Source organism: Chelon labrosus, assembly GCF_963514085.1.
Source record: "Chelon labrosus genome assembly, chromosome: 14".
Classification (NCBI taxonomy): domain Eukaryota; kingdom Metazoa; phylum Chordata; class Actinopteri; order Mugiliformes; family Mugilidae; genus Chelon; species Chelon labrosus.
Window position 1 is genome coordinate 28,057,399 of NC_140347.1, and position 17,229 is coordinate 28,074,627.

Consider the following 17,229-nt stretch of genomic DNA (forward strand, 5'->3'; position numbering starts at 1 on the left):
TTCTCCCTGTATACAAACAGCTGCACCTCCAGTCATTCATTCATTCATTCATTCAATCTTTATTTATTCTCAGAGGTTCATTGAGGGTAGTCCTCATTTTCAATGAAGCCGAGTCTGTCAAGCTCCTGGAGTTTGCGGATGACACCACCCTCAGTGGGCTCATCTCTGATGGAGATGAGACCGCCTACAGACTGAAGATTGACCGCATGGTGACTTGGTGCAGCCGTAGCAACCTGGAGTTGAACGCTGCCAAGACTGTGAAGATCATCGTGGATAACAGAAAGAACATGGCCCCACTTCTTCCCCATCATCCTGTGTGACTCTACAGCCAACACTGTCCTTCCATTTCCTGGGCACCATCATCTCCCAGGACCTCAGATGGGAGCTGAACAGTGCCCCAATCAAAAAGCAGCGGACGTATTTCCTGCAGCAGCTGAAGAAATGTAACCTGCCAAAGACAATGATGGTGCACTTCCACACTGCCATCACTGAGTCCATCCTCACCAACTCCATCACCAGCTGGTATGCGGCAGCCTCTGCTAAGGACAAGAGCTGCAGTCTGAAGTCTCTCGACTAGCTGTATGCTTCCAGGACTCTGAAGCATGCAGCTAAGATTGTGGCTGATCCCTCTCACCCTGGAAAGGACAAATAAGGCAGCAGTCATCATATAGATGGAGGAATAACAGAGTAAAAGTAATGTATAATTTCATTAAATTTATTAACTGAATTGAAGACTCAATTTAGAATCAATCCTGCATATCCTTAGAATGTGGGAGGAAACTGGAGTACCCAGGGAAAACCCACAGAGATACAGGAACATACAAACACAGAAGAAAAAATAAAAAAGACAATATTTAAAGTATTAATTTTGGAGCATCTTAGTAAAAGTGTGAGCATAAGGTGACTGCTAAAAATGAGAAATCTATGTTTATATTAACCCTCATGCATCATTAGGGACATTTTAGGACCAAGCTTAACTGATTCATATTTTATATCTGTTTTTTCCCTCATAAATCTCTTAAACCACCAATTCAATAATTTTGAAGCGTTTAACCCTTAAAATGCCAGTTTGGTTACTAAAAACATTTTTTTTGTTTGTTTCTTTCTTTTAAGAGATTTATGCAGAAAAAAAATATTAATCAGTTAATCAGTTGGACATTTTCGTCCTTAATAACAAAAAGAGGGTAAATTAAACTGATGCCTGAGGGTTAAAGGTGCGCAGGCTGGCACAAAAAAATAAGTAAAAAGTAAGTAATAAGATTAAAATAAATAGAAATTTAAGTGTAAAAGAGTTACGGTTAGTAAATGGTGAATGGTGATGACTTTTGTTCTGTACAGCTACAAACTGCTGCAGATTGTTATAGGGTGACACTTCAGGTTTTGCAGTGCAGCCGAACAAGCACCTCCCTATCCTGGAGAAGAAATTCCTAATCCTCTTCAAATGTGCCTTCCGAGTTTTGACTGTGACAAGCATTGGGCTTCCTCCATCCCTGCCAGAGTTGGATTCATTACCTCTATGCCTGAACTCATTGGGATTACCTCCAGGGTTTGGTTTGGTTGATGTGCTGCTGTGTTTTGGATTACTGGGATTACCAGAAACATGCAGGTGAAGCCTTTTGTTTTTTGTTACTGTTTGTTGCAGTGTCTCTGTTGTGTGTGTCTTCTTGTATTTTTGCCGTGGCTGGTGAATCCTTAGTACACCTAGTGTTGTTTTGACCATCAGGATTACTATCAGTTGGCAGGATGGTGTCTGACCTAATCCTGTATGCTTCACCGCCACTGGACCTTACAAAGAAATTCCCAATTTGCCTGATTCCTAATTTTTGTTTTTTGATGTGTTCTTCATTGTCTGAGTCATCGCTGGACTTTTCTGGTTAAAGTTTGTTCTCGTAATGCTTGTAATGCTTTTTGAAATGCTCACACGGATCACTGTGTTCTAATAACTTGTGTCTGAATGTAACCGATGTAAAGAAAAGCTCCCATGCTTTTGTAAAACTGAATGAATATCAAAAGACAACTGCTACAATCTACACATCTTGCCCAACTCCTTGAAGAGAAGGAGAGGGGCTGATCTCTCCGGGCTTTTCCGCCATTGTGCAGCATTTTCTTTCAGCAGCAGTCAAGGGGTTAAGCATTTGCTGAAAAATAAAAAGCTTACCGAGGTGGCGAGTCCGCTGCAGGCTCAACAACTGTGATTGGACTGTACCCACAGAGCTGCCATGCAGGGACATATCCAGTGTGAGATTGATTGGATCATGTCCGCTTCACCCCCGCTGCCTGCTCAGCTCTGCTCTGACTGTTTGGATTTGATGGGAGCTGTCTAGTGCTGAACCCACCACACATCTCTCTCTCTTCTTCTCTCTTGGGACCATCATTGAAAAGCCTTCCCCTAAGCATAAATCTAGTTCTGTTCTTAACCCCAAAACAGTGTCAGTGGTTCCCTAAAGCTATAACTGATGCCCTCAGAAGACCCATGTCCATTCTCTGATGAGTCAGAACAGTTTTGGAGGCACAAGGGATAACCCTAACCCAACACAATATTAGGAAGGTGGTCATAATATTATGCTTGATCGATGTATACCTCCATGCACACACATCACGTGAGATTTGTATTCAGTTTGCTTTTAAACCTTGTGCTTGTCAAAGTGAACTGCTACTTGTTTATCTATCAGGCATGTTAAACTGTGGGTGAGGAAAGTCTTTTTTATTTTACATCATAAAAGTCACAGTGGTGCTGAATGAAAATAATCAGACCAAAGCCGTTCCTCTGAGCCAAATACCTGGTAAAAAAAAAATAAAAAAAATAAATAAAAATAAAAGATTTTAAATGCAGTCAAATATAAAGAAGAGGGCATGATTGTATTTCATCTCTTCATCTTCTCTTCTTCCTCAGGGATTTTGTCCGTCCTGCTCCTTTTGAGCAGGTGTAAGCTGAGGTCTGATGCTCCGCTGGTTTAGACAGGTTAATGCTGGAAAAGGCCTCACAGCAATAAAAGTGGCCAGGTGACACTAAATTATAAAGCACATTCATTCATTCATTCATCTTCTATACCCGTTTAGTCCTGTTAAGGGTCACGGGGGTCTGCTGGAGCCTATCCCAGCTGTCATCAGGTGAGAGGCAGGGTACACCCTGGACAGGTCGCCAGTCCATCGCAAGGCCAACACAGAGAGACAGACAACCATTCACACTCACACTCACACCTACGGCCAATTTAGAATCACCAATTAACCTAACCAGCATGTCTTTGGATGGTGGGAGGAAGCTGGAGTACCCGGAGAGAACCCATGCAGACACAGGGAGAACATGCAAACTCCACACAGAAAGGCCAGCCGGCCCATGGATTCGAACCGGTGACCTTCCTGCTGTGAGGCACCACCTCGCCACTGTGCTGCCCCTATAAAGCACATGCACAACCAATAAAATTTAAGCAAAAACAGGCAACAGTCAAGAAAGGAAAACAAAGACCCTCAGCAGTGTTTGTGTGTGTGTTTCCCACTCATGAAAGAGGACCCCACAGAGCATATGAGTTCTGCACTATATCCTATATCAGCAAAATGACCAATTGTAGCAAATTCATTGCAGACTAAGCTATTTTACATTTTGTACTTTCTTTGAGTGAGTGTTAGTGATGCTGCACCAACTAATATTCAAATGTTATATCATAGAGAGGAAGGAAAGATTTAAAGGAATGAGCTGAGGAAAGGAACAGGATGCAACAAGATAGGAAGGACGGAAATGAGGAAAAGAAAGTAGGAAGGAAAGAAGGAAGGAAGGAAGGAAGGAAGGGAAGGAAAGGAGCAGGCAGGAATGGAAGAAGGAAATGAACAAAGAAAATACAAAGTGAAGGACCTGAAGGTATGAAATGAAGAGAGGGAGGAAGGAAGGGGTGAAAGGAGGAAAGAAGGAGTGGAAATGAAGGAAGGAAGGAAGGACGGCACAGAAAGAATGAAAGAATGACAGAAAAGAAGGAAGGAAAGAAGAAATAAATTAAGGAATGGGACTGAAGGAAAGCAGGAAGTAAACAAGAAAGAAAGGAAGAAAAATGAAGGAAATAAGAAAGAAAAGAAGGAAGGAAAGGAGGAAAGGAGGGAAAAGAAATAACAGACAGAAGGTATAAAATAAAGGAAGGCAAGGAAGACCTGATGGTAGAAAATGAAAATTAAGTGAATAAAATGTAGGACAGAAAAGAAGAAATAAATGATTAGAAAGGAAAGGAAGAAGTGAAAATGAGAGGATGAAAAACAAACCAGTTCTCAAACCACATGAAAGTTTAAACAGAGCAAATAGGGGAGGATGTTGCTCAGGCTCAGGGTTTACAGTAGCACACATGTAGCATGTTCTATCCAGCCTAAATAATGCAAAGAATGTCATTAGTGATGAATGCTCCTGGAGATTTTACACTGTTTCTCAGTAACTCTCTTTGAGCTCCGGGATGATGAGTGTGTAGCTGGAGCAGACGGGAAGGTCTCAGTGAAAAACTCAGAAACACCAAAAACCTACATTTAATTATGAGTGTGATAAAGTATAAATAGCCCAAACATTTCTCACACTCTCACTCAGCAGACTTTTGGTATCAGACTGTGCACCCACGGTTATTATCCGCCTTGACAGACCGCTCTGATTCACTGGACATGCCCAAAATAACTTTGCATAAGCAGGAATTAAGCAGCAACCATTCAGAACAGAGGGTTAAAGGAAAGGAGTGAATCATGGACGAGATTGTCTTCATCAGAAACTGAATGAAAAGGCTTGAATGAGTAATGGTGTAGGCGTGGGCACTAATTGTCAGTCCCCTAAAATTTGCCACGCAATGTTCCCGAATGTTCGTCAATAAATGTCAAGATCTGATCTATAATGAGACGCAGGGGGGTGAGCATTTATTTCAGTCATGGCGGATATGGACTCACAAGCAGTTTGATGGTTACTGTCATTGGAAAGTGTGCGTTTCAGAAGGTTTTGTCTCTTTTAGCTTTTTTAATAAACTTATTTTTACTTCTTTTATTACAGATGCTAAACTAAATCCTCTTCACCTGCACCAGCATGTTTATCTAGGATAGAGGTTATGTTACTCTATCTTATCCCACATAAGGCTGTGAAAAGATATTTGCTTTTAAAGCTATTTTTATCAGCCCATCTTCTTCTTCTTCTTTTTTTTTTTTTTAAAGCGCAGCAAAGCGTACTTTGCTCAGAAGACGGGCAGTTATTTAGTTCATAAAGCAACGCTGGGTTTTCACATTCAATTGCGCGCCGGCGTCTAGGCAGCGTGCTCTATGATGCGGGCTGGAAAGGCCCAGAGCAAAGCCATCTATTGTGAAGCTCAGACAGGCTGCAGCCCAAGCAAAATACTGCGCTGATTTGCCATTCGTCACCGACACACACATGCATTGCTCTGACAAAGATGTGTCTAAAACAAACTGGCCCGGCGCCTTACCCTCCGCCAAGACCATCTGCTCTTCTTCTCTTTTCAGAAGTGTTCACCTCATTAAAGGTTGATGTGTGGTTCCTTAATGTGCTTTAAGATCTGAGCAGGCAAGCCTCCGCACAGGCCCGACAACTGAGACAAAATCCTCAGGCAACAGCTTCCCCTCTTTTCTTTAGAATAAACTCCCTGCTGTTTTTTTAGGGAAGGATGCTCGACGTGTGATCTTTAAAGCGCTGTACTGTGAGCGTGTGTTGTGTTATATTTTTCACAGTTTTTTAGCCAGAAATCAGCATCCTGTTTGATGCCATTGTGCGCCAGGGTACTGTTTTGTCTGGTCTGCCACTGCACGTTGCCTTCTCATTCCTCCTCTTCAGACAAGTTGTGTCGTCCCTGCTCTTTTCTCTGCTACATGGAAGAGCTGTAGGCCTCTATTATCAAAGTTACCCTCTCTTTCAGCAAGCTGCCCACGCTCCTCCAAGAAAACCCATTAACCTCCACTGCACCATCTACTTGAAACATAGCAATACCTGACACTGGAAGTGTTTCAATGCATCAGAACCATTTTACTTATTTTATCAGATACATTAAATCTATGTGTTCATGTGACTTACATTTCCCTCACCCAAATCAACCCAAGGGTTTGGTCTCTATTTGAATTCCCTCTTGCAAGGACCTTTCTCCTCTTAACTTGCAACTGCTGCAACTGGTTGTTAACCTTTTACTCTTGGTAGATTGTCTAAGTATCCTCAATCCTCTTGCGTTCCTGTTTACAACCTTTTACGTGTACCTAACTGCTTTATATCTTCTTGTGGTTCTTCTTGAAAGAAGTCTATTTATGGTTTTCCTATTCCTATTAACAACCCTCCATCACCAGGTTCACCCTTATGTTCGCGATCTCCGATTTCTTAACCAATACAATGATTTGTTTCTGTAAACCATGCAGGATGTACCAGGCTCAATTAGGTGCATGAATCGCTCAAAAAATGTTGCAATGTCGCCACCTGGTGTCCCTTATTGGTATCAGCTGACTGTTCATACAGCAGCTGGTGGATGTGTTGACAAGGCTTCAAAAAGGGACACCTTGACAAATGAAACAAGAAGATGAAAAGATGTGCCTTATGTGGTCTTGTAATGTTTCATTTAATCAGATCAACAAATGAATGCTTGTGAAATTTCTGTAACCGTCTACTATTTTATTTATGCCGCCTTCCATGGAAAAGGATTCATTCAATCAAATGTTTGAGTGATTCTTATTTATTTATTTATTTTTGCCCTAGAAAATGGATCTAACATGACTTAATGTCTAGACGAGTCGACTGATGAGTACTCTTTCACACCAGTTGATCATTTCACTTGTTCTAGACGTTTGATTATACTGATTATTTACAAATTAATTAATGTCATATATTTTGTCCTTTTCAGTCCCATTTCATAAACTCTGCAGAGCATTTACGCCGTGGCTTTAATAACAAATGCACCGGAAAACATTTATTTATTTCTTTATTTATTTTTAATAAAGACGAATTTGCGACGCAAATAGTCCTGGGTACATTTTTTCAAGTCGGCTTGTTTCCGGCCGGCGTGTTTTTGTGAACGTACCAGTCTCGCCCCTCATCCAAATAAAAGAATTGAATATCAGGTAAATGTATGATAAATATTCGTTGTCTCGACGAAAAACTTCCACTCTGGTTCTGTGTATTTGTAGTATGTATTGTGTTGCCATTTTGGTTGAAATGTGAAAATGACGAACACTCTGTACCGCAAACGATCCTGTTTCTGTCACGATTAGCCTGCTAGCTAACGTTAGCCACTTCATTTCCTCAATCCAGCGAACATTGCCTAGCTGACTGATTGTTGTAGCATTTATCGTTTTAATGTTACATGACAGTGACCTGCAGGATACTCATATTTAATAGCCGCCCAGCAGGACTTATATTCGCTTGTCATACCAATATGAACTTGAGCTAATCAGTAGTGTTGTCTACATTAAACATTTGTTTTCTGGTCAGATCATGGAGTTTGCAGAGCTGATTAAGACGCCCAGGGTAGATGGAGTTGTCCTGCACCGGCCTTTCATGCCCACCGTGGAGGGGACCCTTTGTTTGACTGGTCATCACCTGATTCTGTCCTCCAGACAGGACAACACAGAGGAGCTGTGGCTGCTTCATTCAAACATTGACTCCATAGAGAAGAGGTGATAATCCCCCACAGCCTTTTCTAAAATGTCAAAATGTTGTTTTATTTCTTATTGTGAGGAGATGCAGGGCATGCATTGGCTGAAATTAGTTTTATTAACACTGGAGTAACAGTCAATAGAGTCATATTTAGATGTGGTTGCACCTGTCTTTTTGTTCTTTTTTCCACCTCTTTTTTGTGAATACATGCAGAACAGAACATTACATTGCGCATGTTCCCACATGCATCACTGAGAGGAAGTGAAAGTTGTGGCAGGAAGTTTGACTCTCACTTCAGGATGTCTCCATTTTGCTTCCCTTACAAGTCAGTTTGATTTTATTTTGGTTGTCCTTGGAGGAGGTGTGTGACCATGCCTTTAAGTATTCAGTGACTTAATAAGCAGTCACTGAATATACAATCAGTCATCAGAGTGAGAAGATAAGACTGTATTGATCCAAAGTGGAAATGTAGGCGTTACTACGGCAGAGCAAATATAAAAGTTAGATTTAAGTAAGTGGAAAAATACCACACACACATGTTGAAGTGGTGGAGTTTGAATATACACTAAGGACAAGTTCAATAAGAGTGTTGCTCCTGAGAAAAGCAGATATTCTTAACGGCTGTGGCTCAGTAGGTAGAGCGGGTTGTCTATGAACCAGAGGGTTAGCGGTTCGATCCCCGGAATGTGCCACATGCTGAAGTGTCCTTGAGAAAGACACTGAACTGGGTAGATGCGTCTGTGACTGTAAAGGGCTTTGAGTACCAATAGGTAGAAAAGCGCTATATAAAAGCAAGGCCATTTACCATATTGCACAGAATGGCAAAATAAATAAGTGAATTTCCTACATTACAGAGGGGCTCAGTGCTCTTCTAGGTGTGAATGAAACACAGCAGCAGTGCGAGGAAATGGCCATGTGCTGAAGAGTCTGAAACTGTAGTTACAAAAGAGTCCCAATACTAATGTGTATTGTAGTTTTATTAATGAAACCTTGAACTTGTCTTCCAGATTTGTAGGATCTTTGGGAACCATCATAGTCAAATGCAAAGACTTGAGGGTGATCCAGCTCGACATTCCTGGTATGGAGGAGTGTATCAACATTGCCAACTCTATTGAGGTAAAAACAAACTCCTATCCATTATTACAGAGTACTGATTGGAACTACGGTGAACTGCTAAGCATTTTTAATTTCATGTACTGTTTGTATTTGCAGTGCCAGAAGACTTTCTGCATGTACTAACAATTTTGTATAAATATCTTTTATTCCCCTCAAGGCTCTGTCCACTCTTGATTTGGTCTCCCTGATGTACCCTTTCTTCTACCGGCCCATGTTTGAAGTCATAGAGGACGGATGGAATACATTTCTTCCACAGAACGCCTTTAAAGATTTGGAGTCCATGGTATAGATATGATTAGTTGTGACAAGTATTATATTTTCGAGTTAGTTGTCCCTCTGTATGTACTGTACGTACATCTGCCCCATTGTAGTGAATGTAGTATCTCATGAACACCTTTAGGAAAGGCAGACATCTCGTTTCTTAGTGGAATCATAAATATCAATATAGCAACAACTTCCTTAAGACCTTTTGCTAAACAGTCTTAACCACAAGCAGTTTACAACTAGTTGCCAGTTCATTAGGTACACTAGTGTAAATCAATGCATTCTAATATAACAGACCTACACTAAATGTTATTTTCATGAAGGTTATGGTATTTGGCATCTGTTTAAATAACCCAGAGATTCAGCTGTGTTTTCATTTTGGAGGCTGTGGTTTATACTATCATTGAAGTGTATTGTGTTGTACCGACACATGCTTCTAGTATTGTGTTTAATTCATTACAATTTAACAGCACCACAAACTACATCCTCCAAAATGATCATACAGAAGAATCACCACCTTTCTTACACTGTTTCAACATAAACAGAACATTATAACAGTCATGAAAGGGGATTAAATGCAGTATTTTTATATTAGGATGTGTTTTGTTTTTATCAGCGTACTTAATGTTTTGTCAAGTGAGTGAATGATTTGAACCATGGACATACATGGATGTCAGCTGCAACTTGACTGGCATATAACCACATGGTGATAATTCTATTTAATATCTATTTTTATTGGTTAGTAGACTGATATGAGAAAAACACAAACACAGGGCTGTGAGTGATTACTCCTCTTTCACCCTCTCTCTTAACATGGCGCTATCCCTTCTCTCAGACAGATGAGTGGAGACTGAGCGACGTCAACAAGGACTTCAGCGTGTGTCCGTCATACCCCCCTCTAGTGGCAGTACCCAAAGACATCGACAATGACACACTGAAGAAAATCGCTTCTTTCCGTCATGGTGGACGTTTTCCAGTACTTAGCTACTACCACAAGAAGAACGGCATGGTAAGGGACAAGGAAATTAGCTGCTTTGGCATTTGATTGTTTTAGGCCTGTCTCTTGAAAAGTCCTCAAATGACTTCCATGTTCAGGTGATGATGCGAGCGGGACAGCCACTGACGGGCACCAATGGGCGACGGTGTAAGGAAGACGAGAAGCTGATCAACGCCACCCTGCGGCCAGGAAAACGCGGATACATCATTGATACGCGCGCTATCAATGTTGCTCAGCAGGCCAAAGCTCGAGGTGGAGGATTTGAGTCTGAAGCTAACTACCCACAGTGGAGGAGGATCCACAAGGCCATTGAAAGGTTGCTTTTTTTTGTCCTGCTTGAAAGTTAGATATTAAGAGGAGTGGTAAGAATGGATGCTGAATGTGTCAACAGTGCTGACTTTTCTTTTAGCATTGTGACCTTTTTGTCAATTCCAGGCCAAATGTCCTCCAGGAGAGCCTGATTAAACTGGTGGAGGCGTGTAACGACCAGTCTCACAGCATGGACCGCTGGTTAAGCAAGCTCGAGGCCTCCAGCTGGCAGACTAACGTCAAGGAGATCCTTACCACTGCCTGCCTGGCTGCCCAGTGTATCGACAGGTCAGGGAACTACATTTGGTTTGCTTGTTATGCTAAACCATAACAGAAACTCGAATTGCAAGCGTGTGTGTTTGTCTCAGGGAGGGAGCGTCGGTGCTCGTTCATGGTACAGAAGGGGCAGACTCCACCCTGCAGGTAACCTCCTTGGCTCAGATCATCCTTGATCCGACCTGCAGGACAGTCAAAGGCTTCCAGGGACTGGTGGAGCGGGAGTGGCTCCAGGTAAGCTTCCCTAAGCTTTGATGCACTGCCTAACCCCTGCCTAACAGGATTTGTTGCTGTACATTGAAGGGAATCCGAATGTGCAAGGCAGGAGTTAAGAGAATTGCTACAAAGGGCAGAGTTTACCACAAATTGAGTTACATCTATTAAGATCTTTGTTTATTTATTTTTATGAACACACTTTTGTGTAGCCCATGAGCACTCACCTTTTTGATCACTTATCCAGGCAGGTCACGCCTTCCAGCAGCGCTGTGCTCAGTCAGCCTACTCCAACAGCAAGCCTCGCCAAGAGGCTCCTGTCTTTCTGCTGTTCTTGGACTGCGTGTGGCAGATCCTTCGCCAGTTTCCGTGTTCTTTTGAGTTCAGTGAAAGCTTCTTGGTGCTGCTATTCGAACATGCTTATGCCTCTCAGTTTGGCACTTTCTTGGGCAACAGTTCAGCCGAGAGGTAAGTCTGAAGTTGAACTACCTGGCCTATGCTTTCGATTTAGCTGTGTTTGACTTTTTGATAAACAGTGCCCCCTGCCTCACCTAACTCTTTCACAGAGCCAGGCTGTCTCTGCCCGAGAAGACCGTGTCCCTCTGGTCATGGGTGAATCGGCCCCAAGAGCTGGAGCATTTTACCAACCCACTCTACGAGGCCAACAGTCTTGTGATCTGGCCCTCTGTGGCCCCTCAGAGTCTGCTGCTGTGGGAAGGTAAGGTGCAATTAAAAAAGCATTCAGTGACTGAGATTATACAGTAGATGTTAGAGGTTGTCTCTGTTGGGGAAAAGATAATGTCAGAGTATATTGCTCAGAATGCACTAAAACACAAGTGAACTCAAATGCTCTTTAGACTAAAAAAATGTACAACGCTGATTATAATTACCATTACATCACAGATAGAAGAAGTAGAAATTGGCAACAGTAAGTAAGTAAGTGAATTTGAAATCATGTTTCAGGGAAGTAAAGTTTGAATGGATGAAACCGATCACAAAGAAGATTTTAATATCTCCATATTCTACACATTTTCAACTTTTACACCTTTCCATGAGAATGCTCACATTTTCTGAAGTGTGTAAGTGACTGACAGAGGAAGTCTGACCCTGTGTGTCAACCAGTAAGACTACCTGCTGTGTACTTACATTGCCACAAACAGATGACGACTGTTGATTTGAATTAATGCATGCACTGACTTGCGCTAAATTAATGCTTAAAAACCACTACTATTAGTATACCATTATTAATAGCAGAGAAAAGTACCATTAGCATGCGAACATAAGTTATTCAACATCTCAACGTTGGCTCATCTCACCACAAGGGGGCGACATTGATTGCATAATTTGATCCTATCCAAAGCTTGAGTGACACTGAGCAAATTGTATACTGCAGCATGAAAATTGCATCTCCATCCATTGGCTCTCATGTTGAAGGTCACATACATGAAGACAAGAAAAGTGTAAAAATATAAATTCTGTAACTCTTCAAACGTAATGAAAGAATAGATCTGAAATTTCACATTTGGTATGTGAACTAACCTTCTACTATGCTTTAACCTCAGTAACATCCACCGATAATGTGTCTTATAACCATGTTACAAAAAGAACAAAAACACATATGTGCCTTTTCATTTTCAGCATTTCACAAATTGCTCCTTCGGTATGTCAGTGAGTGCCTTACATGTCTTAGTATGGGTATTTTCATTCACACCTGAGCCCCTGATGTTTTACAGTTTACTACCTGTTCCCAGTTAGCAGTCGTAGCTTTGCTAATCTCAGTAATACACTTTCAGACTGTAGCAACAGTGGTTTCATTGGAAATGCTAAAACATCACAACAGCTGCATAAATCTTTATTTGATTCTTATTTTTAACAGACTAAGTTTAATTTTCTGAATTCTGAATGTTGACATGTCAAATGCCTTATGCCGAAGAAATACAAACTGGTTTTCTCAATATTTAACTGTAGAAAATGATCTATAGATTTGAGGCAATTATGTAGAACTGACAGTTTTGGAACATTTCAAGAATTAAACAAAATGTATAATTGAATATTGTCTGGTTATATGGTTCTGGTTATAATATTGTCACCATTATTTAACCAAAGTAAAACAGGTGCAATGTAGAAAGCACTGGGCCCTGAACCGAATCTTGGGGAACACCACAACAATTTTTGAAATATTGAGAATGGGTTAAATTGAAAGCAATGAATCTGATCAATAAGTCTGAATTTGTTGTTTACCTAACTTTTATATAACAAGTCCCCAGATTAGTTTGGGGGCAAAGTTATTGAGATTTTTTTCCCCAGAACTTAATGATGTTGGAAAGAAAACGTATTTTTTTCATTTTTTCTTTTTTCTTGCAGATTCAGTTCATTTCAATTGGGTTCGGAGTAGCTGAAAATAGCCGCGGGGAATCTGTACGAGGCCATTCATAAAGAAAAGATGGGGGAGGGTGGTCTAGACAGATAATGGGTCACTGGGTTCAGGCATTCTGTTTGAGGGGCCTCCCTTACTACCCAAAGCCGTAGACCCACGCCCTCATTCTATATGAAGTGGAACACGACATTTGAGAACTGACGAGTGCACGTTACATCTTGCCTATGCAGCTCTTTCATAGAACATGACGCACACGCCGTCCCTGGCCAATTTAAGAGACCCAATAGAAATCCAGATTTCCAGTCTGGCGTGGCCACTAGTATGGACTGAGGTTATGCAAAAAATAATAATAATAATCCTGACAGGTTTGAGAGCAAAATTTCTACATTACAATAGACATACTATACATGAGTGATAAATGAGTAGCTTGATCATTTGTTTAGAATTTAAATTGGTGTTTAATGAGTTTTAGTGTATTTAATAAAAATGAAGCAATTTGTTTCATATGTGGACAGAGACTGAGAAGTATTTTGTTCCTTCTGACATGGAAGCATAAAAAATATGTTTATTAAATTGCAGGCGCGGCTGTATAGCACTGACTATTAACGCTGGACAAGTTGTCAGTAGTTTACAGTCACAATCTCAACCATTCATATTTTAACTTTCCTTAAACCACTGGATGTGTATTTTGTGTTTTTTTTTTTTTTTATTTACAGACTTATTTATTCCATCATGGATTTGAACTGTTTCGTACCCAAAGTAAATAACATGATAAAGTACTTCCGATCTCTATAATGAAGTGAATCCCTTTTGACGGAACTAAAAAAAGCTCAGATTACTGGCACACGCAGTGCTGTACATACCTGTCATGCAGCACATCTCTGTGGTCACACTTGTTCCTCTTTCAACGTCCTCCACACTCTGTCAAGGTCCAACTGTTTATGAGTAGGTTTTCTGAGTCTTTTCACACAACTGATGGTCTCCTTTTCAACACTTATTCATGTCAAGCTAACATGTTCTTTTAAACGTGTGTGCGTGTGATTATGTAACCTCCACATTTTGACATTGTTGTACTGTAAATGTGCACTCCTCTGTTAAATTTTTTTGGATTCACTTCCTCACAATATGTTTTGATCTTTGTGTACTCTCATCCCCCTTCTTCAATTAAAGGTGTGTTTCTTCGCTGGAACCGCTCTTCCAAGTGTTTGGATGAGGCCTACGAGGAAATGGTGCATATTATCGAATACAACAAGGAACTGCAGAACAAAGTAAACAGCCTGCGCAGGCAGCTGGCCCAGCTTGAAACTGAGGATCCTCTGCTTCATACGCCATAGAGAGACAGACAGAGAGAGAGACACCTGCAAAAGGAAGCAAGATGGAAGGAGGAGGTAGATGAGGTAACAGACACACAAAGAGAAAAGTCTCAGTCTGTGTTTTAGGTGTTTTCGATCATTTCAAAACAAACTACTGAACATTTTCAGCAAAACTAATCACTGTTGGCACATCGTAACCATGACTAAATGGATTTAAACTTTACTGGAACATTTCATCTTTTAGACAAATACATTCATTATACCATGTCTCATTACAAACTAAAAGATAAAAACAAAAATAACATCACTAGCTGCCAAAAAAACAAACATCCTTCATCTCATAATCATGCAGAACTATGTTTTGATTTCACAGGTTAATACTGTTAGACTTTTCATTCAGCAAGACACTCTCCCAGAAATGACATATTAGATTCTATACTATCCTGAAGATAAATACGAGGGCAGAGTATAGATTTCTATAGGGTTCACATCTTCACCAACCATCCTGCTTTAATTTATACGGCACTCATGGGCTGCAGAGTAACCATGGCAACATATAGGTTACTCCAAGGCAGCGTGTGCACATTGGGATGACATAATAAGCGTAGGTAGGGTCAGCATCAACTGTACAATGGAAAGGGAAGTTTGTATAATCTGATCAACACAGTCCTGTATATTTATCAGATCATTATTGAGCAGTAGCATAGTCCAAATATACACAAATGAATTACACCGAAGATTGATTTAATTTGGCCTCTAGACAATAAGACCCTCCAACTTCTATCCGCATTATAATAATAGCTATTAAAATGCTTTAGAATGCAATAGGTGTAATGATGTTACTGAGGGCCTTTTTGTCAGTGAAACATGACAAAGTTGGTCACACAGACATTTGATATGTTTATTTAAAGACAGTTATATAATAATAGTTGTGTTCACAAAAGTTATAGAGCAAAATGCATATCTCCGTTTTACAGTTTAACATTCAGAACTGGTGCACAGTGTGAAAATGATTTCAATTCCTTTATGTATATACAGTATGTATGTGTGAAGCCATTATACTATATTCCAGTCCCACAAACATAGTCTTATAATTCTTGTTAGTATTTACCAGCTGTTGCCAATTTATTCAACTAATTTTGACACAGACTTTTGAAGCTACAGTGTGGAACTTTTGTCTCCTCCCTCTGGAGGTGAGAGTAGTCACACAGGGTTGATGCGTACGCAGGGCATACATGCCTACGGTCTACAACCCCCAATGCTATCTCTTCTTTCAGCACTCTCAGACGAGGAAGAGACAGAAACTTTTCTTGGGTGCTTCCTAGCTTCTGTTTCATTCTTTCTGACTGTTAGGAGAGATGGTGAATTCATAGAACCGGGGTTACTTCAGTAACTATTCCTATACTCCTAGCTGCTGTAGTCTACTCTGTTTGCTTCGCTATAGTTTCTCCCATCTTCTCCTCTGGCAACAATCACTGGCTATGTTTACATGGACTCTCTTCATTCTCAATACTCAGATATTAATCTGAAAAATAGTCCAATCAAAACAAAAATGCCTCATGTAAGCACCTCAGTTGGATCAGAAAGACCCAATCAGAAGAATTGTTACTTGTAATTGAAAAGCGTGTAACAAGTTGATAATGGGGCATGCATACTTACATTTCTTATTGTGTCATAATATTTAGCATCAATGTAAACAATCTTAAAAGAATGATTTCATTTGGGTCGAAGACATTTTGTCCAGGTAAAGACAGCTGTTAGTGGTTGCCATAAAACAGAACTACCAGGGCAACAGTTACCGTGTTACCATAGTCAACGTATATGAAACTCTTGTATACTGTGAAACACTGAGAGACTAGTTAATCAAATTTGTGTGAACTCATTTGGTAAAGGCTTGGATATAAGAGACGCTCACCCATGTATAAAAGTCCTGCGCTTATAACTTTTAACTGAGTCTGTACAGATGACTCTCAGTCTGTCGTTCAAAAGTTCACTTCAACTACTATAGTTATTTTCTCACCCTAACAAGTCATTGTTCAGTAAGGCCACATAATAAACAATGTCTTGCTTTCAAAACCTGTCATTAAGGCAGCAGTGAATCGTCCAACAGCTTAACAGACATTCTCTATGCATAGTGGCATTGAAGCTCCTCTTTAATTGCCATCCATGGTAATACTAAGAAAGCTTTATGCAGCACTATAAATATGAAAAAGCATGGTTTTGTTTGTTTGCCGGTAACACAATTATCTTATTACAATTATTATTTTCTCTGCTTGTTCCAGTGCCATCTCAGTACATTGATTTGCCTCAAGAATTACGTAATGATCACACTAAACCGAGCTTATTCCAGCCACTACTTTAAGCTGCATTACAAAAGGGAACGTTTACATGTGATTTCAGGTGTGCACTATGTACATTGCTTCTTTCAGCCAAAAAAAACAAAAAAACACACTGCACCATGCTTTGTGTGCGCATGAATGGAACAGTGACAAACCAGATTGATATCGTGATTTATAACCGTACAAATTTATTATGCTTGCATTAATATCCTTTAAATGATTGTTACTTTTCTTTCAGCTAAGCTCTAGAAAATATTACCGCACTGTAGATAAATAAATCTTTTTATGTTATTAAATTGTGCAATGCCTTACTGTAAAATCAGATTTCTGATTCAGATGTATGTACTTTTATCATTGCTGATCATGCTGGTAAAAAAAAATATCTATTAACATTTTTTTTTTAAGTTTAAGCAATTAAAAATTGTTGC

General features: G+C 40.2%; 1 protein-coding gene across 1 annotated transcript; it reads left to right on the forward strand.

Moving 5' to 3' along the window:
- The first annotated feature begins 7,003 nt into the window (after positions 1 to 7,003).
- mtmr9 (myotubularin related protein 9) lies at positions 7,004 to 17,229 on the forward strand. Its single transcript, XM_084560435.1, has 11 exons — positions 7,004 to 7,062; positions 7,433 to 7,617; positions 8,605 to 8,713; positions 8,871 to 8,996; positions 9,813 to 9,986; positions 10,073 to 10,290; positions 10,410 to 10,571; positions 10,652 to 10,793; positions 11,020 to 11,240; positions 11,339 to 11,490; positions 14,320 to 17,229. The coding sequence occupies exons 2-11, from the start codon at positions 7,436 to 7,438 to the stop codon at positions 14,481 to 14,483; spliced, it is 1,650 nt and encodes a 549-aa protein (XP_084416561.1). The 5' UTR covers positions 7,004 to 7,062; positions 7,433 to 7,435; the 3' UTR covers positions 14,484 to 17,229.

Coding starts and splice junctions, on each gene's coding strand:
- mtmr9 (XM_084560435.1), top strand. CDS start 7,436: ATGGAGTTTGCAGAGCTGATTAAGACGCCCAGGGTAGATGGAGTTGTC. Junction 8,997..9,812: donor TTAAAGATTTGGAGTCCATG/GTATAGATATGA, acceptor CCCTTCTCTCAG/ACAGATGAGTGGAGACTGAG. Junction 10,794..11,019: donor TGGAGCGGGAGTGGCTCCAG/GTAAGCTTCCCT, acceptor TCACTTATCCAG/GCAGGTCACGCCTTCCAGCA.